We start from the raw sequence: 26,039 nt of genomic DNA, 5'->3' as shown, positions 1-26,039 counted from the left end.
AATTCATATATAGTTGTATTTTAGTTCCCATTGAGTTGAATTACAAAGGCCAAATTTCCTGTTGCACATACATTACAAGGGACAAATTTTAAATGAAGTCAGTGAAAATCATACAAAAAACTAAGATTTACCATAAATTCCCCGAAACACAATACTTCTCTATAGTTGAAAGAATTTTTATTATAACTAGTAACAAGGCACCCTATTTTGAAGTTGATTTTCAAGTAAAAAGAAACAAATTTCTCAATTTTAAGAAGTGGATAGTCCAAGAAGATGCATTTAATACCAAGTATTTACTGTGCAACATGCCAGATTTACAACTACCAGTAAAACACATACAGCACCTGCCTGCATGAAATTATTAGTCTATAAGAGGAGAGACATTTTTAAAACATAATCACATAAATAGTTATTTCACTATAATTGCACTTAAGTAACATCAAGAAGGTACTAATTTCTTAAGTGACAGGGTAATTTTCTAGGAATTTTGGCTAAAATTTTAATATAAAATACTCTAGATGGAATGTTTCTGACCTTGACATATTTCTTGTTTCCTGTTATTAAACTGGTACAGCTAACCGGGTACATGTCATAGCTTCATAGACCCAGTGTTTAGTTAAATGTTCAAGTTCCTTGCTTTTCTCTGCAGAGTGAAAAGGTAAATTTCTAGCTTTTAAGGGATTTGATGGTTCAATATCTGAATATGAATGAAATCACACTGGCTCCTTCCAGCAAGTTACACCACCCTGAGAAAGCTGTCCATGGATCTCTATTGACAAATGGTTCTAATAATATATATGCCTCAGACACTTCCAACGATTGTAAACCTGTTTATTCCAAAATCCCTCATCACCCTAAGACATTAAGTAGATTCTACTCAATATATAAAGCATTATGCACACTTACTTACAGTTGCCCAAAATAAAACAAAAGGGTTATTCTAACTTTAAAGAACGCATATGGGTTTTAATAGCCTTCGTACCATTGCAAACATTTTGAAGAATATTTCATTGTCTTCCATCTTACAACCTCTTGTCTACGAGAAGCTGTTTTCTTGTTTTGATTTGTTTTTGTAACGAGTTGATCTGAAAACATATCACATAAGAATCCCTAAAACTGACAGCCCTAAAAAGTGATTCCCAATCCTGGGGAATATCAGAACCACCCAGGGAATATATTAGTTTCTTATGGCTGCTGTAACAAATTATCACAAATGTAATGGATTAAAACAACAGAAATTTATTTTCCTACAGTTCTAGAGGTCAGGAGTCTGAACTGAGTTTTACAGGTTAAAAATTCAGGTGTTGGCAGAGCTGGTTCCTTCTGCAGGTTCCAGGAGTGAATCTGTTCCTTGTCTCTTCCAGCCTCTGGTGGCTGCCTGCATTCCTTGGCTTGCAGCTGCATCACTCTGATATCTGCCTTCAAGGTCACACTGTCTTCTCCCCTTCTGTAGTTTAATCTTCCTCTGTCTCCTTCTTATAAGACTTGTGATTGCATTTAGGGCCCACTTAGATCATCCTGGATAATCTCCCCATCTCAAGACCCTTAATTTAGTCACATCTACAAAGTCTGTTTTGCCACATCAGGTAACATTCATAGGTTCCAGGGATTAAGACCTAGACATCTTTAGGAACCTTTATTCAGTTTAACATAGGGGGCTTTTCCAAACTGCACTGACCTCTAGAGATGTCTCACTCTGCCCAACCCTTCCTCTCAGGAAGTATCACCACTACTGGAAACCTGGCAGCCACTGCTCTGAGAGCCTTCCCATTACTTAAAGTGGGGGTGGGGTGTGGGGGTGGGGGGGAACCTAAGAATCACTGTCTAAAATATAAGTAACATTGTCATCACTGAGTGGTTAGATTAAATCTCTGAAATTTTAATCTCTGAGCAATGAGTGATTCAATTATCTCATAAAATACATCTCAATATTTCATATTTTAATAATTTCATAAAATATGAAATGATTGAATTGAGGCCTCTGTTCAGGGCTTTTTCCCAGGATCTCTGTCATGATAAGAGCTCCTGAGCATAAAATCCCCACAGGGGTAGACAGCTGACACAATCTAAATGTGCCTGAGAACAGATATCTTAAGCTTTGTAGTCATGTTTCAGTTGAAAGATTGGATTTAAATATTTGCAGCTAGTCCTTAAAACACATTGAAACAAAAAGAAATTTGTACAACACCAAGCTGAAATAAATACACTTCATTTTCCATTAAAAATTTATATTACTGATAGACAAAGTTTATCACAAATTTATCCCTAATAATCTAATACTGCTAATAATTATTTAATTAGCTAAAGAACTGCACAGATATATTGTCTGAAAGGAAAAAAATAAAATAAATACTCTGCAATTGTACTATAACTCTTTCTGAAATAATCACGATCCTTTTTCACAAGGCTGTGGTCTCTTTTGCCTCTGCTTTTCACGTCACCTCATTTTTCTCTAGCCCACTTAGCTTCCAGCTTAAGACTCCAACTATCTACACTTTGTTAGAAATACTTTGCTCCAGCCATATCTAAGGTGCACTATCTGTTACTGGCTTTCCATTTTAATGGTGATGGAACTCTGTTGCATATAGTCTTAATTAACTCTCACCAGGTAAGCTTCTTTCAGATAATTATACTGATCAGATCTCTCCAGTGGCTTCTCCTCATCCCTAGGATGAGTTCAGACTTCTTACAAGATACAGGAGGCCCTCTGTAATGGGGTTCTTGCAGAAACCCAAACTATCTTTCACCACTCTCTTCCCTGGCACACCAGGTCTTAGCCTAGCACATCCACCCAGAGTATGCCAGAATAAATCATAATTCCACACACTCTTTATCTAAAATGTCCCTCATCAACTGTCAATATCTTATTCATCATTAAAACTCAGTTTGGGGCTGGCCCCGTGGCTCACTTGGGAGAGTGCAGCGCTGATAGTGCCGAGGCTGCGGGTTAGGATCCAATATAGGGCTGGCCAGTGCGCTCACTGGCTGAGCATGGTGCGGGCAACACCAAGCCAAGGGTTGTGATCCCCTTACTGGTCAAAAAAAACCAACCAACCAAACAAACAAACAAAAAACTCAGTTTGGGGCCATCAACTCAGTCCAATTTTTCTGAAGCACTCCTTTTAGTCTCTGGCAAATCCTTCCTCTTTTATGTTCCTACTGTTCTTCACACATGTTGGGGCATTCGTGCACTTCCATTTACACTTATTTGCCAACATTTCTGTGTTTCCCTGTTGAAATGTGCATTTCCATATCATATCACAGGCATTTTTTTTATCCCCAGTTCCTAGCACAGTATGGGAACCTTCTAGGTGATCAATAAATATTTGCCAAGGGCTGAATAAAGAATTTTTCCTCGACCCTCTTCCTGCTTTGAACCTGTTTTAGAAAACATTTGGTATGATTCATTTACACCTAGGTATAAATACACTGTGTAAGTTTATACTCAGGGCTAGCTGCTTTTTAACTTATATTTCTAAATGCAAAATAAAGGCAATTCTCTATTACATGTGTCAAAAATTAATAAGAATTCATGATGTTTTTAGGGATAGATAGCCTTCCTGACATCTGACGTTACACCATTAAAGGGCCCCTCTATGCCTTTCATAAAGATAACAATGATTAACAATCTGCAGAGTCACAGGATTGGAATGGCTCTAGTCTCATCACCTGATGACTGGGTCTCTTTTATAATGTTGAAAATGATGGTCAAAACCTGTATTTGAGCACATCTAGTAACCTCCCAAAGAAACCCATTTCAGTTTTGCATGTGTCTTTAAAAAAAGAAATCATACTTTGACACTTTTCAGCCCTATGGTCATTACTAAAGGAAATTACAAAGTAATGAAGGAATGAAATCCACAATTGAAATGTTTAAATTAAAAAGCCAAGGAGCACAAATCATATTAGGGAACCTTTTGCTTTTTAATTCAGGATTCAAGAATGCTAGCCACCCTAAAATAGCCATATATCTAGATTAATCAAGATTACAACAGGAAACTGTTTGAGCATAAATTGCTATGGCAGGAAACTGATTAGTTCGGCAAAAAGACAGGATGCTTCTTGTCTCTGCTGTTGTAGGAGTTAATTCTATGCCTCCTCCATGGGCCAACTGCTCTGAGATAAAAGATTGTAAAGTTGCCTCATGAAAGCAGACTGAGGTACAATGAATGATAAATGCAGAGCTAATACAAAGCACTGCCTGAAATTGCAAGGAAGCTGAAATCAGTCAGCAAAGGTGGGGCAGTGGGGGGAGGCAGTCTTGTAATATGTAAGACACTACTGTAATCTACAGGATTTAAAGGTGTATATAATGTGTTTATAATAACAGGAATACTCTCAAAATAAGTAGTAGGCATACTTTGAAAGAGGGTTGCTTCATCTTTTCTATGAACCCTGAACACTCTAAATTGGATTGCTTGAAATGTGCTGATATCTATTACTCAACATTTCACCCTGTAGTGAGCAGAATAATGCCCCCACAAAGATAGCCATAACTTAATTCCTTGGTACTGTGAATATGTTACTTTACATGGCAAAAGGGACTTTGCAGATATGATTAAAGTTAAGGACCTTGAGATGGGAGATTATCCTGGATTACCCAGGTAGGTCCCAGTTAATCATATGCTTCCTTAAAACTGAAGGATCCTTCCAAGCTGGGTTCAGAGTGAAAGGGAGGTGTTACTAGAGAACAACGATCAGAGAGATGAAACACTACTGACTTTGAAGACGAAGAAGGGCGCCATTAGGCAAAGAATGTGGCTGCCTCTCGAAGCTGGAAAAGGCAAAGGATGGATTCTCCTCTAGAGCCTCCAGAAAGGAATGTAGCGCTGCTGACACCACCTTTTAGCCCAGGTAAACCTAGTGAGATCCATGTTGGAGCTGTGATTACACAACTGTTAGATGATAGATTTGTGTTGCTTTAAGCTACAAAGTGTGTGGAAATTTGTTACAGCCGCAATAGAGAACACACACACACATATTTTTTCACAGGCTTTACACAAACATGAAATCTGACACAAAATGAAACCACCTGTCGTTACTCCAAAAGAGGCTAACAGAATCCTAACAATTGCACATGACTTATTTCTAAAAAGTTTTTCAGAAGCAAACACAGAAAATCCTGAGATAATAGATCCTTCAAAGAGGAAATAAAAGATTCAATAAGCACTTAAAAATAAAAAGCCTTGACAGATTATCAACTTCTCTCAGTGAATCCAACAGAAAACATCATTCAATTGATTTGAATTCCCCTTGCAGTTGAGTCGAAACACCCTTTATTTTAACTACTTCCCCTATTTTTTCTCCCCTTCTTCCCACAAACCTGATTTTGAAGTGTTGTTTAGATGAAGTATAATAAAGATTTATTGACATGCATGTTTTCTAGAGTTCATTGTAATGGTAAAAAAGGTTAAAATTCAAATTGCTCATTGAATATTTGCTATTGTTGAACAACACAGCATTCATTCATATTTCAGGCTTTTACATCTGACTGATTTTTTAAAAAAGGGGTAGAGTTGCAAATTTTCTTACTCACCACTTTGCAGCAAAGAGGCCAAAACCACCACATCAAACCGAGGCCCAAGAGGAGCAGTAACACCAAAATAACAATGATGGCTGCAATCCCATTAGACTAAAGCAGGCAAAACACAAAAAGTAAAGCAGTCAGCAAAGCTTAGGGTCAAACCCCAAATGCATATATTTTTAAAGAAAACACCACAAAATAACATAGAAAGCATAATAACATCAAACCAGATTTCTGCTATATTACTTTAAATTCTATAAATTCATATATATTTTATCTAATAATGTGGTGTTAAGACAGGCAATAATAAATACAAAATCTTTCAAAGTGCTGAAGATTGTTTTCAGTCTTGTGGGAATGTAGAAAAAAAATCACTATTTGGGGTTAGACAAATAGTCCCTATCTTTTGTGTCTGGGTAAGGATTGTTTTGGTTCCAAGCATGATTACCTCCAGGCAAAATTTAGGCAGAATCCTCCCAGTCTTTTTGATGATGAAACAGTACTTACTTTATATATTTAAATGATAATACAAGATGAATATAACAAATCACCAAGTGGATGACAAACCAACAAAAAACGGTCTGGTTGACAAATGGTATACACACATCAATGCAAGAATGCAGTCTCATGCATTCATTTATCAGATGATCTCTCATCAGCTCAAGTACAATCCCCATAAGAACCAACTGCTGTTCTTTCACTTCCTAACTGCTGAGCTCCTCCAGCATTAATGCACCTGCTTGGGACTCTGCCTTTAACCCCCTTCATCTAACAACAACATATTCATTTTCTAGGGCTCAGATCAAGTCACTTCCTTGGACCCTCTGGCTAGAAAATGCCCCTCCTGACTCTACAACTCATAGTTCATTATGAGTTTACAGCTATCCTTTAATCTTTAGCACTGATCACAATACAGTTAGTTAATTATGAGTTTTGTGATTATTTGTTTAATATCTCTTTTCTGCCATGATTCATTATGAGCTCTAGGAAGTCAGGGGCTATATCCAACCTACTAGCCACTTCATACTCCCAAGCATGGCATTTAAAAACTATTTACTGAGAATATGAACTCCAAAAAATAGTACTGCAAAAGACACAGATGCAAAGATACTCTGAACTTTTAGTGTAGAGATAGTTTTCAAGGGGACAAGACGTCTCTCCCAAACCCCCAGTCTCTGGGATCCCTAGTAATAATGTTTTGTTTGGTATTTTGTTTTGTTTTTGAAAGGGAAAAAATTCAGGGAAGAAAAATAAGGAGAAGGTGAGAGAGAGAGAGAGAGAAATAGAAAATTCCAGGCAAATGTCTAAGTGCTCTGTTCTTAAAGCCAAAGAAAACAATTTAGAGCATACATCAGGCTACTTAGGAAAACACCCAAAGTGCATCTTTCTACACAGAATTCTAAGTATTCATGAACAAATCATGTTACTTTCACATGCTTATTTACATTCAGCTCTAAAATCTAGGCAAATAGGAACATAACAGGAAAAGAATGTCATAGAAGTACACGGAAAACTGTGTCTCCTGTGGGAGAAATGTTGAAAAATGTACAAATTCTTGATCTGACCTTCTGATACAAGGTCTTAGAAAGATAGCCCTAGTCCGTGACTATCTATGTACAGAATTAATACAGCATACCCACCAGCTTTTCCCACATGAGACCCAGCCATAGCTCTCCTGGGGATGGCTGACTATTGAGTTGTGCTATACAACTTTCAGAGGGTGCTATGAACATATGGTTCCCCTTTTCTTAGAATTCATACCCTTTGTTCAGAAATAAGGAATTGGATAAAAATTTAGTGGTTAGTTTGTTCCTCCTACACATGTGTCATGAACAGGAAATTGAGAAAATCATGCTGACAGAATATAAAGTAGATGGGCTGGCCCTGATAGGTACTCAGAATTCTTCATTTCCCCATAAAAAATGCATCTATTAGTAGCATTGATAAAACACTATGCACCTCTAGATGCAAATACACATTTATTATGACAATATCATTCATTACCTCAACTGATTCTAAAGATTTGTCTCAAAAAAATTAAAACTAAAATATGTACTTCTTAAAGACCTAACCCTTTATCATATTTAAGCAAAACATGATGGAGAAAAAGGTAAGAGGAAGCAAAGAATTTAATGCAACCCAACCTTTTCATGTATGAATGAGACATAGCTTCTGGATGCACCAATCACAGACATTAGCTCAGTTAACTGGTTACAAATTCAGGCTTTCCCACTTCTTTTATTTTGATTGCCCAAGCCATTATCAGAGCATGGAAGACATCAGTGATGAAAGGGAAATCATTTTATTGTTCACATAACTTTATAAACAAATTAAGGAAAGGTCAAACACACAGACTTCAGTCCTGTGATAAGATACCATGCTGCAAGTTGCAGACTAAGAGTCAGAAGAGTATGAAACTAGAAATGATTACACATCGATTTTTGTTATGGTCAGAAGCTAGAGGCTTCTCACTTTTACTTAGGCACGCCTCTCTTTAAAAAGACCTCAGGTTCATAAAGCCCACGATTTAGAGAGACAAGCCTTGAATAATTATAAGTGAGAGGAGTGTGGAAGAAGAGTACAACAGAAACATGCAATGATTTTTGTTATGGTCAGAAGCTAGAGGCTTCTCACTTTTACTTAGGCATGCCTCTCTTTAAAAAGACCTCAGGTTCATAAAGCCCACTATTTAGAGATACAAGCCTTGAATAATTATAAGTGAGAGGAGTGTGGAAGAAGAGTACAACAGAAACATGCAAAAGTGGAAAATAAACTAATCTGGGGTTCTTAGAGTACCTCCCTGAGGAAGTATAAAAAGGCTGGGGCAGGGGTTAGGGGGTGGCAGAATTAGTGGCTTCTTGCAAGAGTAAGAGAAAGACCACTGTGGGTGGAGCATAGAGTTTGAGGGGACTGAGTGACACCTGAAGAGGCTGAAGAAAAGAAATCAAACACAAATTTCTGAAAAACTGTAATTATTATAGAGAGAATTGGCTATTTGTTAGATTAATGGCCATTTGGTAGATGACCTTTCAATTGACCATTTGTTGTATCCATTCTTCCAAATGACAGTTCTGAACAAGCAGCATTTTAAGATGTCTACAAAGACTTGGGTGTGAGTTAACTGAGGAGTCTGGTCTGAGCCTCAACACCCAGATGTCAGTCAAGGCTATGAAGCCAAAATTCTTTTAAGGGTTAACTGGGGACCTACCAGAACCTCAAACTTGATGTTAGGGTAGAAGGAACATATTGTCTAGTCATCCTAGATACATTAACTTTTTAAACTTTATCTGTACCAAATTTCCTTTTCTTCATAAAAAACAACCAAAAACTTTGCCAAGTATGGCTGAAATTCTAGCTAAGAAAACTATAGAAGGATAAAATCAGGGTCACTACTATACATACAAAGTAACTATTAGAAAGAGGAATCACTCAAAAGTTTCAAAGGTGCCTGAGTAGCATGTTGTAATCTATCTAGAAAGTAATTAATCATGGCAACCACATTAGAATAAAACAGGCACAGAAAAGAAAGGGGAAATGGGTTTACATGATTTTGTTTCCATGAATTTATTGTTAGGGGAAGAAAAGGTAGTCATGGAATATGTGATGATCTCATTTACAGGATTCTTTTGGAATACTCTGTATCAGGAATTAATAAACTAATAAACTATGGCCCAAGGACCAAATCCAGCCCATCTATTTTGTAAGACCCCCATGAGCTAAGAATTTTTTTTTACATAATTACATAGCTGAAAAGAAAAAATCAAAAGAATATGTTACATGAAATTCAAATTTCAGTGTATACAGTTTTATTGAACACAGCCACAGCCATTTGTTTACATAGTGTCTAAAGCTTCTTTTGCACTACGATGGTGGGGTTGAGTGGTACTGACAACGCCTTTAAGTGTTTACTATCTGGCCTTTTACAGAAAACATTTGCCAACCTCTATTCTATATAAATCAATTTAGGATCTGGCTAAAAATGGCAGACTGTACAAGTGTTCAGTCTGGAGGGAAGACAAGTGGGATCTATTCTCCAATCTGGCATTTACTAGATTGTGAAACTGGGCAAGTAATTTAACCTTTCAGAGCCTCCAAGCTCCAAGTAACCCCTTCACCAGGAACAATGTGGACTGAAGTCAGCCTTTGTTCTGCTCATCAAGGCATGCAGTCCTTTAAAGGCTGCATTCCCCTAGTAGAAGCACCTTCTAATGTTTGCATAAATGAGCACTGAAAATTGGAGGCGGCTCTCTGTTCCTCAGTTTTCTCATCTGTGAAATGAACATAATAGTAACACCTCATCTTAGGTTGTGAGTGTTAAATGAAGTCATAAAGTGCTTAGCACATGTATAATAGTGCTAAGCTCAGTGTCTGGTACTTAACACATGCTCAGAAAACAGGTTCTTGGTATTATTATTCCAAAAGGGTTAGAAGAAGAGCAGTGATTTCATTTCACTATATTTAAGTGGAGATACATTTAAGAGCTCTTCTGAGAAGAGATGAGGAGAAACAACTGCCTAAATACAAACCCTCCTCAGACTCTAATCTTAAATCTCTTAAATCTAAACCTTAGTTTCCCCACTTTTAAACTAGATACACAACTACTTTCATTTATTCATTTAGCAAATAACTTTGGAGCAGCTGCCCTGTGTAAGGAGCAGCCGTGGGAGGGGAGCAAGACATAGGCCCAGCCTACAGTGTCTCCAGGCTGGTGAGAAAGGCCCAGAAGAAAATAGAAAATTACAGTTCAGTGCCCTAAGTGCCTTGACAGGACTGAGCCATGGATGCTCTTGGAACACACCGAGGGACTTTGCCTTTCACCTAATCACCATATCTGAACATGCCTGAACGACTGAATAGCACTTAAGTCCAGGACCCAGGTATTTATCATAATATCTCTTCTCTTTTGAGTAGAGATTTAATGTACAAATCTCTCCTCTGCTCAGGTATCACATTTTATATCTATAAAATGGAAATATTACTACCACATGTCAGAGACATTTGAAGTTATATACAAAAAAATTAAATCTAATGAGAAAAAAATAATCTTCCTATGGTTATTATCAATATAATAAAGTGAATTACAGTACATTTTAACCTGTAATAATTAATGGAATGATAAGGGTCACACAGAGGAGAAGGTTTCAAATCATCGACCTGAGCTAAGGACAGGTAGGTCACTGGTGACCGCTCAGACCTCCTCTCAGCCCTCATTGTCCTTGACCTCTCCCAGGCTACCACTGCCTTCTCTTCACATTGGAACTCTATCTTCTCTTGTCTTCCTTATTTGGTAAATCCTGGGTATTCCATGTCTTGAGCTGTGCCTTCTCTTACTCAGTTTTTCACTTAGCCTATTACCTTTCTCCTCAGCTTGATTAAACATTAAACTTTAATCAAATCAGGTTTAAAGTGACTTTAAACTTATCAAATCAAAAGAGATCTGTGGGTCTCAGATCTCCCTTGTTTTGAAGAATCTACTTTAGAAAACTTGTAATTGCAAAATCTTTCTCTGCCCTTTGAAAGGTATAGACATCTTTTTAAAAGCATCTTGCCAATTTTACAGACCCTGGAGGAATGTCTTTCTCAAGGACCTCAGAGCCATCCTTTGAAATGTAATCATCAAAAAAACAGCACCCTTATCTCACAGTCTCTGCAGAACGGTAGAAGTCTAACTTCAGTGGGCACCCTGCTCCAAGTTTGAGAATCACCTCCTGTCAGGAAGGTGGAAGAAAGTTTACTTTTCCTTTAGGTAAGGCCAATTAGCAGATACAGATGGCCTCCAATTCCCCCTACCACAAGTCCTAATTCTCCAGCCCTTTGTTCCAGAAGAGATGAATTCAATCTCTCTCCCCTCTTGCAATAGTCTTGTCTTCCTTGCCTGTTTAATTTTATCCAATGCAATTGTTCTTTGACCCTATGTATTCCCCCCAGTTCAAAATGCCATTAACCCTCAATTCTCCAATCTTCTTTACCTTTCCTACAATTTCAACAGAAGTGAAACTTTAAATTTTTCTCTCCAGCCCTCATCTCTCTCTGAGACCTGAAGTTATATCTACAATTACCCATCTGACATTGCCAACCTCACTCACTCAGCACATCTATGTTGCGATCCAGAAAATGATACCCCAAAGCAAAGGCCTCAGAAGAAGCCGCAAAAGCAATGTTTTCTCTGTCCTTCTCCTTCTGTCCTGTCTCATTCTCATTCTCATTCTCCCCTGAGACAAGCCACAGAAACTTGGAATCTCTCTTCCCCAAGGCAGGACATAGATATACTCTAATCTTTCCCCCTGCCTCTGTGTCATGGAGGTGGCCATAAAGGAATTCTCTGACCTACTTTGTCTGACTATAGGTCATAAGATGCCTATTCCAGAAAGGGTCCTGCCCCATACCCTGGAGGAATGAATGCTGCACAGAGAAGCCAAGAAGAATCTGGACAAGCCTTGCTGGGTTTCCCCACTCAGTCTGTTAGCATTAGACATGCTTTTCTTGTCCAATCACATTTCTATGCAGCTATGCCTGCTTCACAGAACCTAAGCATATATGTGAACAGTTTTCCCTATAACTTTGGGTCTTCATTCTGATGGCTCCTGTGTCATGCCCAACTGTGATACAATAAAATTTGCTATGCCTTTTTTTTCATATTAATCTGTGTTTTTTAAGTGATTTTTCAGAGAACCTTCAGGAGGTTGAAGGGATGTCTTCTCTTAGGCCCTACATCAACAATGAAAATTCATTTCATCTCTAGATTTAGCTCTATCTTTAGATGTTTCCAATGGTAGCATCATTCTTTCAGACTGTGAGATTCAATTTTCGGAATCAATCATTCCCTCCAAAATCAGTAAGTCACTTTATAATATACATTTCATCATTAATACAATTTCTGATACCATTTCTAGTACTGATTCTACCACCATCAGTCAATTCAGAACCTAAAGTTTTATGCCTAAATTCTAGAATTTGTCTCTTAATATCCTGAAAGCTTCTTCTGTGCCTTGTTTTTCTTTCCTTGTACTAATTCTCATACATGGCACCACTAATTTAATCTTCCCCAAACACTATGCTGCACCATCACATTCATACCCAAAGCCCTTTAAAAAGGAAGGAAGGGAAGGAGAAATTGGTCCTGACAAATTACTACAGTGATGTTTCCCCAATCAAAGTTTATTTTAAAATTAAAATGGCAGAAGAACAATTTCAAATAAAAAATTTCTTTAAAGTTGAATAAATCTAACATCATGAAAAAATGAATCAATTTTCTTTCCTTTTTTTTCTTTTCAACACTGACAACTCTGTGTAGCAGAGTTTGGGAACCACAGGCCTGTAGGGTGAACTCTAAACGCGATCTGTTTTTTGGGGTTACTGATAATCTGGTCTAAATATTCTATTTGAAGATGGACTTCCACTTTTATTTCCACTCCAACCAAATATATCCACTCTCAATTTGAAGAATCCCCTCTCTGCTCTTTCTCTGTAATATGCTTTTCCCTCCTCTCTCTGTGTGTAAGTCCTGCTCTCCCTTCAAGGCCCATTGGTCTTGGTTCCTCCATAAACATAAATCCTTTCTCTGGTACTCCTTCCCGTCTTGCTCTAACCTCCTGAAAGCCACTTTTCTTCCAGTTAATACTACGTGGGATTTTGCAGCCTATTTCATTTCATCCATTCCTCAACAACTCCCAGGTTTGTACCTCCAATCCAGACCTCTCTCTAGAACTCCAGACTTGTGTATTCAGGGGCCTCTCTGACATTTCCACTGAGATGTTTAATAGACATCTCTCACTCAACATCATCAAAACGGAGCTCCTCATCTTCTTCCAGAAACTGCTCTACCTCATGACAATTCATTCTTCTAATTGCTCAGGTGAAAAAGCTTGAAACTATTCTTAATTTTCTTTATTTCTCTCATACCCCAAATCTAATCCGTATAGTCACCTCATGGGCTCAACCTTTAAAATATATCACAATTCAACCACTTCTCACCATCTGCACTGCCATCACCCCGGTGAGGCCACCGTTCCCTTCTCCTGGATTACAGAAATAGCCACAAAATTGGTCTCAGTGTTTCCACTTTTGCCCCCACCCACAAAGTCTATTTTCACACAGCAGCCAAAATGATTGTTTTAAAACATTATGTCAAAACATGTCACTTTCTGGGTCCTCCGCATTTCATTCAGAAGAAAAGCTAGAGTCTTTACAATGCCTTACACAGCTCTACATGATCTGCCTAACTCCTGCCACTCTCTCCTCTCATCTTGAGACTCCTACTCTCCCCTGACTACCTTCACTCAAGCACACTGGCTGCCTTGCTCTTTGTTCAACTTGTCAGATACAGTCCCACCTCAGGTTTTGTTATAGCTGCTCTCTGTGTGGAACACTGTTCCCTCCAATGGTCTTCCAGGCTCACTCCCTCACCTTCCTCAAGTCTTTGCTCATCACTCATCTTCTCAGTGAGAATTGCCTTGACCCCTTATTTAGTATTACGACTTGCCCCATCACTCTCTCCCCATCTCTGACACAGCCAATGTTCCTTTTTCTGAAACCACCTTACTCACATTTTCTGAAACCACCTCGAGTCACATTACCCTCTCCTGAAAACTAAGAAGACCTAGGAAGATTTCCTAAAAGCACACACCCATAGATTCAAGATGAGCCATTTAACCTCAGCATCCCTGTATATGTAAATGGTGCACAGTTATAGGATAGGAACAAAGACCTGTATCCTAGGAGGAAAAAGACAGCTGGAGGTGCAGAATAGGAAGAAAAATGGAACAAGAATGCTATTTCAGTGAGCCGAACACTGAAAAACTACATACCACAAATATTTGTAACCTCAACCACATCCTGAGAGTCCAGAAAACCTACAAGTTGCAACATTTACAAAACCTGCAAATTGCCACATGCATTAGAGATTAAAAAAAAAAACAACTTAGCTATTCTCAAAATAGAAGCAGGTATGAGGGGTCTTCGAAAAATTCATAGAAAGATTCATACTATCCTTTAATTTCATTTCTCCATGAACTTTTTGAAGTACCCTCCTTTGATAGAGATCAGTTATCTAGAGAGTTCAAAAGTAACCCAGTGTTCCATATGTATGTTCCTTTTCCCTGCAACACTGTCTCACAGTGAGAAACACAACTACCTCTATATAGATAACATTTAATTGTTTTGTTTTTTTTTCTCTAGGAAAGATGTCACCTGAATTAACAGACCAATATATTAAACCATGAAACAGAAGATGTGAGAAATGTTTAGGTTTGGGATTCTGGTTCTTTTGGAAGGCAGAAAAATTTCCTTTTTCTTTTATTTATATATTTTTTACAAAGGAAATAGAAGGGGTCTTCCAAAAGTTCATGGAAAGATTCATATTATCATTTAATTCTATTTTTCCACAAACTCTTTGAAGTACCCTTAAAAATAACAGCCATGTGGTCAGTTCCTCTTAGCACTTCATGTTTTCATGTTCAACAATCTAATATCAAAGCTTCTATAAATCTACAAAATTGACTATAAGAAAAAAACTGTCTCATAAATGGAGTTTACATTTAGAAATACTGAATTTTAGGCAATTCAAGTCAATAATCCCAACTGAAATGCAGTTTCAATGTAGTTTCAAACTGAGATATTATCAAGCTATCAAAATCAATTTTTTTTGTGTGTGTGGGGCTGGCTGGTACAGAGATTGGACCCCGGACCTTGGTATTATCAGCACCATGCTTAACCAACTGAACTAACTGGCCATCAGTAAAATCAAACTTCTTATTCATAGTAGAAAGCACCAACATTTACGATGGGCAAAATTAACATGCACTAATGATTTCAAAACATGATGAATGTCTTAGATGCTAAAATCTACACTTCATAACAGAAAAACATCATTTTCATATTTAATGTTTTAAGAAAAAAATGCTTCATTTGGACATTATTTTCTCACCTTACTTTGATTTTAAATATGACTTTTGAATTTTATAAATATCAAAATCAAATGTATACTCTCTTAAAATTCCTTTAAAAGGAGGCTAAACAACAAAACATAAAATAAATTCTATATAAATTCGTCCTTGTAATGACCTTCAGTGTTATTGTCTCTATCTTCTGAGACTCCACAGTTTCTGGATAAGGTTATTTTTAAAAGGTAACTTTACATAAACATTTTACTTACACATTCTGTGGCAGTGATTATTATTGAGCTTGAGATGACAGATTTTCCTCCATTAAAGCTCACTGAAACATCAAGAGTTCTGAAAGAAAATGAAGAAACAGTAATTAAAAAATTAAAAACTAGAAAATTGTAGGAGATTTTTATTTCCTTATATAATTCAAAACCAACCAGAGAATATATTGAAAGAGTAAGAGTCACAGCTTTTGATCAGTTATTTCAGCTTCTTTCTTCTTTGATTCTAGTCCTTATTCATTAGCCAGAAGCAAACTCCTTAAGTGATCAAATAGTTCCTTTAAAAAATGTTAACATAAATTGGGATATTAAGAAATTTCTTGAAAGATGCTGAGAGTGTTTCAGTTTCACCAAAACCTACAACGGGGGGACATCCTTATATCCCATTAGCTTATTTTCCCCTGTCTCTAAATATTATCATCACGATTATTGTTTTTAAGAATATAAAATTAGAATAAACCATTCAAGGATGAAATATAGGGAAAGTGAAATTGAAAGAGAAAGAGAGAAAGTAAAGGAAAAAGGTAGAAAAAAAATTTATTTATAGGCATCTGTTGTAGATGGTCCCAGGATACTAAAATATCCTGACAAAGGAAAAAAAAAAGAGAGGATAATGCTAAGAAATATCATCATTAAAACACAGCTCTCATTTTGAAAATATGATTTCAGATTATAAAATAAATAATAATAAAATTTCATTAACTCAGATTCTACTAATTTATTATTTGGGATCAGTTAGCCAGGAGTTGATAACTTTTTTTAAAAAAAAATATCTATAAGAAGGTATCAAGGGAGAGAAATAACAAGGAAGTTTTTTTTTTTTTTTCTGTATGTGGGATCCGAACCCTCGGCGGGAGCGCCGCCGCACTCTCAAGCGGCACACTGTAGCAGTGCGCCACCGGGCCGGCCCAACAAGGAAGTTTTAAAGTATGTAAGGAAACAGCTCTTTTCCAAATAGTTTACAAAGTATATTATCATATACTGTAGCAATTGGCATGCCAACAAATCAAAGTTATCCGTTCATTAAAGCAGAGATTAGGAGGTGACATTTTGTTAATATGGTTTCTATACAGTACTTTGCTTTTTAAAGCATCAAACTTCAGTTTTCATAAAATATCCTAAATTCCAAAAAATGATAGCCAGAAACTTTGCCTTAACTGCTCTTAATTAGTAGAATTTTATTATATATAGAAGATTTCTTCTTTATGTCTTTAACTGAGTGCCAAACACTACAAGTTATGGACAGGATAAAACAGAAGCAGTCTTAAGCCACTGGCAGAGTTGACAAGAATGATGCCAGAGAGGAATGATGACAAATGCTATCTAGTCTTGCTATGTGCCAGATGCCATCCTAGACTAGGCGTTTATGGGCGTTATCTCATTTAATCCTCGTGATAGCTCTTGAAGTAAGTAGTAGTTTTACAGTTTTATAAATGGGGTACAGGAGGCCCAGGAGTGCTAATTACTTTGTCCACAGTAGTATCCTAGACTAGGCGTTTATGGGCGTTATCTCATTTAATCCTCGTGATAGCTCTTGAAGTAAGTAGTAGCTTTACAGTTTTATAAATGGGGTACAGGAGGCCCAGGAGTGCTAATTACTTTGTCCACAGTAGTAAAGGTAGGATTCTAACTAATTTTGAACTCTTTCCATCATATTGCAAAGGCTTGATGAAATGAAACTCTATAATGTGCTTCTTTTCTCAGTGTGATGTTTAGTTTGAATTCATACAGGGATAGAGCCACCAGAAAAGGTGGTTAGAAAAGCAAAGTTCAAGCTAAACTCCTATTCAAAATTCAGAAATACATTAAAAATATTTCTGCTAAAATATTCACTTCAAAACATGTTGTTTTTTAAAAAAGCTTAGCTCAATCAAGAAAAAAATGAGAATTCTGAGTGTTTACATGAAATTAACTGAACTTCTGAACTATTCCAACACAGAATAACAAGTGGCCTATTTAAGAAAAAAAACTTAAACCTAATTGCTCATTCTGCAGAACAGAGTGCCTTGTTTTGTTTTGATTTTTTTAATGACTAAGCATAATTGAATCAAAAAAATACTCTTTCCTAGTTCCTTATTCCTCTACTTGAAGGCATGTAACAGGAGTCATAAGACATGGTAGGCATGATTTTAATTTGGGGGAAGATTATTTTGATTCATAATAATATATAATTCTTGCAAGTGATCTTACTGACTCAACTTTTAGTCAGTAGATACTGACTGAAGTTGTTTATCGTCTAACACTTAGAATTCACCCGAAAAGAACCAGTTTTCTAATTAGTAGAGGAAACATTCAAAACTTTTAATGCTTACCAAAATGGAATAAGAACAGAGGATATAACGTTAAAACAGAGTTCTTAGAGTAGAAATGCATGCTGATGAGATCTTGTAGCCAACAAAAATAACTGTGTTATCCCCAAATCTCGGTCTAGAATAATGTGGCTGGTGTCAAATAAAACTGAGTTAAGTCTCCAAAGATGTGAAAATCCACTTGATGACTCCTTTGATATATGGACTTTATAGAAACAATATAATATTCACCGTTCTGAGAGTAGTAGTAGCATGATCAAAACATCACCATTAATAACAGTACTAATAATTACAGACGTTTATTGATTTCTTACTATGAGCGAGACACATTAATTCATCTTCTCACTTAATTCTCACGGCAGTACTCTGAGGTTTCTCCAAATTTTTTCCAAATGAGAAAACTGAAGTTTAAAAAGATAACTTGCACAAATATTGGAACTTTCTGACTCTGTAGTCAAAGTGCTTTCACTTTTATCCCATACTACCTTAATCCTTCACATGTTTTTGGAGGTTATATTTAAATTTCTTTCATTGGCATGAGCTTGGTATCAATCTTCCAGTTTTAAACTATATTCATGTTTCTCATGGTTAAATAGAATAGCACTTACTATATGCTAAAACAAGATATTTACTTGTAAATATATATATATATATGTATGTATGTATATGTATGTTTTCAGGGAAAATTTGGGAGGGGAAATTTTCTGGGAAAATTTTTCAGAAGTATTGCAAACATGTAAAACACAATTACTTCTGCTTTCAAATTTTGTTTTTTCTTTAGAAAAACATTTTTTGAAATTATTGGTAAAATATTGGCACTATCATGAAGCTGGTGACTTTGCCTGAAGCTATGCTGCTCCCTTGCTGGCACATTGATAAAGCCACCTCTCCACCAAACCCAAGCCCAATACCTTAACCTTTCTTTGCCCTGAGACTCCTCTGATACACATGCTTAATGTTTTGTCATATTTTATATTATTGCTGCTAATGGATTGTTCATTCTTATTCCTGCATAGGTTCTACTTCTGGTTAGTATACTCCTGACGGTGGAACTCATACTCTCAGTTACAGATAACTTATTATAGCAAAAATGTGTTAAAGCAATGTTGTATTTACTTAATTCCAGACATAAATGGTAGGTGAGGGGGAAGTTCATATTTATTTGATCCAAGGATCAAATAAGATTGAAAAAGGATATAGATTCAGCCCATATGTTGGGGAACCTGGAGTCCTGAGTCTGAACCCTCATCACTCCCTCTTAATCTTGCATTCTTCAATCTGTAACATGAGTGAGAATTGCACCTATTTCAGAGTTGTTTTAGGGAGGAGAGCTTGATAAAATAATATGCAAAAAACATGTATAGTGCCCGGAACACAGTAGGTACTCCATAAAGTACCTATTTGTCTAATAGATTATTCAGAATATCAGGGTACTTTTGTATAAATCTTTTAGATCCAAGCTTAAAAAACAACATATATAATACAGAAGAATATGTAAAAGCAATGAAATAATTATATAACATTTTTCTGTTTAATTTAAAGAATTTCTATTCTACTTACTGTCATATAAAAATATAGGGAGATAAATTGTTTTAAAAATGCCTTCTATATAACATCATGCAGAACATTATAAGGAATGTGTAAAGAAATTTTTCAATGCTATTTCTTTCCTGTTATAAAACATTATCTTGATTAAACCCAACATTATAGCTATGTTGAGCTTTGTGCTTAAACCTCAAGCCTAAAACTATACTCCAAATTGGTTTATAAATGTTTGCCAAAAAATTCATTCAATCACTCACTCATACTATTACTAGTTAATTAAACAAATATTTATTAATTGCCTACAATAGCAACAATAACTATTGTAAAAATAGCACAGCCAAACTGGTTGTGCTTGGTAATAGGGCTGCAATAACAAATAAAACAAATTACAATGTAACTGAAAGGAAGCCACATGAATAATAGTAGAGTGTGATATTAAGTAAAACAGGTATAAGCACAGGGATACCAGAGGATCATGTGGGAGACACACCAACTCAGCGTTGGCATGGAGGCATCAACAAAGATTTCCTACAGGAAGTCCCCCATAAGATGAATCCTAAGAATGATCAGGAGTTAGGGAAAGAGATTAAAAAGAATCCAAGAAGATGGAGCACTCTGACAGGCTGAAAAGCAATAGAGGCATGGACAGTGAAGGAACTAAAAGCCATTCAACATTCCAGCAACACAGAGCATGAGAGTAAGAAAAAATGGCTTTAGGCTGAAAAAGGGGAGTAGGGGAAAGATCATGAAGTACCCAGGATGGCATCTTTAGACATTTGGAGTTAGTCTTAAGAGCTTTTAAGCTTGGTAGAATATGGCCAGAATTGTGTTTTACAAATATCACTCTTGATGCAGTATAATGCATGGGACTGAAGAATAAATATCTATAGTAGAAAGACCAGTTAGGAATCAAAGTAGAACTGAACTAAAATAGTGGCAATGAGCTTAGTGTAAAAATGAAAACTTAGAGACATTAGGAGTTAGAATAGAAAGGACATGGATATTTGTTGGATGTAGGAGAAGAAAAAGGAATAAAGATGACTTAAACATCTCTGTCTTCCACAAGTAGTTGGGCATTCATGCACAGGAAACACAGGAGCAGGAGCAAGTCTAAACAAAGGAACGTAAGTTTAAATGGGGACCTCCAAGTTTAAAGTTGCTATAGGAAATCCAAGTGACTCAGCAGACACTGGATAGCGGACATTTGGATAGTGGATTTAGAGCTAAGGAAAGGATCTTGCCTGGAGATTTGGAGCTCATCAGCAAGAAAAGGAAGCATTAGAGAAGATGGGTCTACAGGTCAGGAATCCAGCCATGATGAAAACTGACAGTTAAGAGAATGCAAGAAGAAGAGCCTGAAGTGACATCTAAGTAGAAACAGGCGGGTGAGAATATGAAGCCACGAAAGACAAGGGAGACCTTTTCCTGAGACAGAAGGAGTGAACCATAGTGCAGATAATGCAGGGAGATAAAAGAAGATAAGGCTGAGAAATATCAACTCCTTTTCTATAACTCCAACTTCCTTTTTTATAATTGGTTCTACATTGTTTAATATTTCTACAAATATCTTAATCCACTCTTTGCTCCAACCTTAGAGTATTTTTTTCACAGTAGAGGATAGAAAAAACTTCAACAACTTAACAAAGGGATTGTTTGAAGTGTATTTTCATGTCAAGTGGTACTCAGTACTGGTAAAACTAAATTCAAATGTCCTAAATTAATTCCACACAAGAAACTATGAAATAGTGTTGTGATATATAATTACGTAAATAAAATTCAGTTAAGTCCTAATAGTCATAATACTTTCATTTAACATCTAAAGATGAATGCCTGTTCCAAAACAGGAGAATGGCTCCATGCCGTATGTTAGAGCTACTCTGACCTGAGAAATTTCATACTCTATGAAATATGGTTGATATTTCAATCCACAATAACCTACTTGCGAATATTCATTTGCTTCTGATTTTATGCATATCCAATAAAAGATTGCCACTTTACGATCCATTAAAAAGGATGAAAAAATTAAATAAAATTGTAAAAGATATTTGCTGGAAGTAATAAATAATTTACCTCCAATTTGCACATACTGAAAATTAAACTGCAAACTGCTCAAAAAGTTACTAAAATTATTGTGACTTAAGATATTTTGAAATCAAGTGCTACTACTTAATACTCTGCACAGATTTTTAAAAGTTAGCTTTATGCATAATAGAGATTTTAAGTTGAAAAATAAGATTTTATATTTGTGAATAGTCTATAAGATTCCTCTTCTAGTTATGAGTATATATGGAAATTAATGTCTTGTCTGAGAATATTTTCTTCAAAGTAGTTAAAGGATTCTGGAATTAGATAATTTCTTTTTAGGATATAGCAATATGTGTATATAACTAAAACAAAAATTGCAGTCAGAAAGATTGCTATATTCAGGAGAAAAACAAAGCTATATTCAGAGACGTGCTGAACTTCACACCTAAAGTTGTATTATAAATGATTTTAGTATTACATGAAAAATAATCCCTTTTTAATTGCTTTGTGCATTTAAATAAAATACTAAAAAGACATTTGCCAATAATTACCCAATTTTTAGTGCCTTTCATCCAAAAATGTCCAATGACTTAGTAATAATAAAAACTTTGATGATATAAAATTTAGAAAGAGATATATGAGGATTTTAGTACATATTTAAAAAATACCCTCTACGTCATTATATTGCTGTCCCTCTTTAAATGCTTTACTTACCAAAACACTCACTAAACAATTCTAATTTTTAGAATTAAAAATTAAACTCTTCCTAACATTGAGCTGAAATGCACTCCCCTTTACCTGCTACTCTCTTTCTCCTTTCTTTGGAGCAATAAAACAATAAGTCAAATCTGTCTTTCACATGACAGATCTTCCAATGTTTGAAGAGAGCTACTGTGTCACACTTAAATCATACTTTCCTTCAGTATTTTAAATTGTATTCCTATTTAGCATTTCCATTCTTGGAAGCATCTTGTTGGTCACCCTTACATGTGCTTGAATTAATTATTGTTCCTCTTAAAAGACATTGTTCAGCATTTTATATAATACTTAGGATGGAGACGCAATACAGATTAGATGAATTTATCACATTGACAGATATAATCAGAAAACAATACATCTCAAGGAAAAGATCGGTGTTCCACCATTTTGGGGGGCTGGGGTAGAGAGACAGAGAAGCAGAGAGGGTCCTCAGTCTTAACCCATCTCACCAAGATTCTAATAAACATAAAACTAATGTCCATAATTTAAAAAAAAATTAGGTCTCATTCCTCACAAGAAACAGAAGAAAAAATAAAGTTGTGGTTGTATCACCTGCTACTAACTTACAGGAATTAGGAGTTGCATAGATATACATATATATAACATATATACATACGTTTTTGTAAAAAAAAAAAAAGAAGCTGTGGTAAAGGCAGAATTTACTCAACCAAAAAAGAGAAATGGGATTAATCAATTTTATTTCAGGCAAAGTATATTAGGTTTAACATTTAAAAAATAACAATGTTGAGGAAAATAAAAAGCTTCTATTACCAAATCAGGCTCAAACTCCAAGTCAGCCACACTGTACATCTCAGTGATCCTTCGATATCAGATGCCTGACATTTTCCACATACACTAATATCCCACCTCTTCTTACTCAAAACACTGTCAAGTGTCTTCCCGCACTGCCTTTTAAGAGAACTAATACTATCAGTTTCATCTGATTTAGATATTTATTTTATATTTGCCAGAAGATTCTGTCCAATGTTTTTGAAAGCACATTTAACTATACCATATGCCTTCTTAAATCATCTCTATCAAACAAGCTGTAGAATAAGAATCTGGTTCATTCTGTTCTGTTTTTCTTTCTTCACAATGTGTTTATATATATTTACCCAATTTGTTCTGTTCCTCTTGCCAAATTACAGGTTTGAGATCTCAACTATTGCAGAGCAGCTGTGCTATTGTTGATGTCTCACAAAACAAGGGTCAGAGAATAAGCCCATACTGCAAGTACTTGTGATACCTGCCCATTAAACTCTGAGAGTATTGCCCTGGAATTGGGAGGAATCAAAGAACTTTGGAGAACTATTCAAACTTAAAGAAGATATTTTGGTACAAATTAACCACTGTTAGAAATAAACTCCCAAATAATCTACAGATTTTTCTTGGTAAGATAATTTGTTTAATCATATGGTATTTTTAAAGTAAATTATGTCCAGTTAAAGAAATAGAAAAGAACCACCTCACTACTCAACCCTTACTTTTCTGTTTAAATGCTAAGAATTTGTTGACCTTAGCCTAAAAATCTATATAAAATAAAGAAATTAATAAATATAGTTCTCTCTCAAAGAAAGTTCTTCAAAGATCCATTCCAACAACACTCAACAATGATATACTTCGAGAGAATTTACCCAAATACCTTTAACTATTGTTTACTCCCTAACATCAATTTCCAAATGCAGATCTATGTATGTCCTAGCTACTTTGCTACATTCCTAGTCCCCATCTCCAAGTAAACATATTCATGTTAACCTTCTTTTAAAACAAAATCCACAAGCCCTAAATTTTTAATAGAATAATCTTCAGACAAAATGCAATTCAGGAAGTAACATAAAGATGAGAAAGGCACTGATAGAGCAGGCTAATGAGATGAGGCACATGTCCATGGATCTAGCTCTGAGACTCTGCATCTGGCTTTGAGGCTGTCAGTCTAGGGTTACTTCACCAGCGTGTTGTTAATTATTTAAGTGAGAGAACAGGGGGAACCATCACCACATCTGTCACCCTCACACAGGAAAAACCTTCACTCATTGTTGGGCCAGATGTGTTTATTTGAAACACAGACTAACTAGCTACTTAATGGGTTTGAATCCTTAGCCAAAAGCTAATTAGGCAAACATATTAAATATCAGTCACCTTACAAGGCTAAACTGTTTCAGTTGTGTTGATTTTAATCCAATCTCATAAGAGAGCTTATCACCTACAAAAGTATCTGAAGAAAATTCAAGGCAAAGGAAAGGTCCAAATTACTGGCAACATAGACAGTAGAACAAATAATGATGTCTCCAAATACCCAATACATTAACAAATAAAATTTAAAGCTCTGCCTCAACGGTATCCTGTAACTGATACGAAAAAAAAAAAAAAAAGCAAAAGTAATTCTTTTAGACAGATCTCAATCCCAAAACATTCTCAATTTGCTTGTAGGTGAAACATTAACATCAAAAAAACAAATGAATGATAATATCTGATGTCTAATATTTATTATGCTATGTGTGGTTTTTAAAAAATTATATCTCACAAGTATTTAGCCTATCTACAAATCATTAACGAATATCAGCAGACTCTATGGTATTCTATTAAAAAGGAGACTGTGCCAAAGGCAAATTCTGGAGAAAACAAAATCAGTGCCTAGGATAGAACAGGCATATTATATTTTATATCTGCTTTGAAGAAGAAAGTGAGCTGTCTTCCTTAACTAGTCGTTATTATTTAAAAGCCAAGATGGTTTCTGCTATTTTAAATGATATATCCCTCCAACATAGGATTCTGACCATTTTTCTCCTACCTGAGATAGGTCCCTGACCCCGACAATTGGATGACCAATTTAGCTCTTTCTATTAACTGGTAAACCAAAATATTTGGGAAAAATTAATACTTTCTTCCAACAAACACTCAGCGAATCTACTCTGTGTTGGGCACTGTGTTAGGAGCTAAGGATACAACAAGAAACAAGACAAAATTTATACTAGCAGGAAGGAGACACACAATAACAAACAAATATGTGCTTTAGAGAAAANAGGCATATTATATTTTATATCTGCTTTGAAGAAGAAAGTGAGCTGTCTTCCTTAACTAGTCGTTATTATTTAAAAGCCAAGATGGTTTCTGCTATTTTAAATGATATATCCCTCCAACATAGGATTCTGACCATTTTTCTCCTACCTGAGATAGGTCCCTGACCCCGACAATTGGATGACCAATTTAGCTCTTTCTATTAACTGGTAAACCAAAATATTTGGGAAAAATTAATACTTTCTTCCAACAAACACTTAGCGAATCTACTTTGTGTTGGGCACTGTGTTAGGAGCTAAGGATACAGCAAGAAACAAGATAAAATTTATACTAGCAGGAAGGAGACACACAATAACAAACAAATATGTGCTTTAGAGAAAAATTAAAACATGAAAAGGGAGTTACAAACCCAAGGAAGGGAGAAGATTGCTTCATTAAATAGGGTGATCAGAAAAGGGCTTACCTAGAAGGTAACACTTGAACTAGACTTGAAGACAGTGAGGGAGTGAGCCTTGAAGGAAGAGCATTCCAAGCAGAGGGGGCAGCAAGTATTAAAAGTGTTGAAGTGAGGGCCGGCCCGGTGGCGCACTGCTACAGTGCGCCGCTTGGGAATGCAGCGGCGCTCCCGCTGAGGGCTCGGATCCCACATACAGACCGGCCGCTCACTGGCTGAGCGAGGTGCGGGTGCAACACC

The 26,039-nt window shown here is 36.0% G+C and overlaps 1 protein-coding gene across 1 annotated transcript in view; it reads right to left on the bottom strand.

Annotated features, from left to right (window-relative positions):
• ANTXR2 (anthrax toxin receptor 2) overlaps nucleotides 1-26,039 on the bottom strand; it is a gene marked incomplete at its 5' end in the record, with an annotated part of 116,333 nt that overhangs the window by 79,895 nt on the left and 10,399 nt on the right. The window contains 2 exons of the mRNA XM_008583621.1: nucleotides 5,537-5,632; nucleotides 15,678-15,756. Of these exons, the coding sequence (XP_008581843.1) occupies nucleotides 5,537-5,632; nucleotides 15,678-15,756 (175 nt within the window). The remainder of the gene's footprint in view (nucleotides 1-5,536; nucleotides 5,633-15,677; nucleotides 15,757-26,039) is intronic.

This window comes from Galeopterus variegatus, unplaced genomic scaffold (assembly GCF_000696425.1).
Source record: "Galeopterus variegatus unplaced genomic scaffold, G_variegatus-3.0.2 Scaffold2980, whole genome shotgun sequence".
In the NCBI taxonomy this organism is placed as follows: Eukaryota; Metazoa; Chordata; class Mammalia; order Dermoptera; family Cynocephalidae; genus Galeopterus; species Galeopterus variegatus.
This window is presented reverse-complemented; position numbering and strand designations above follow the sequence as displayed.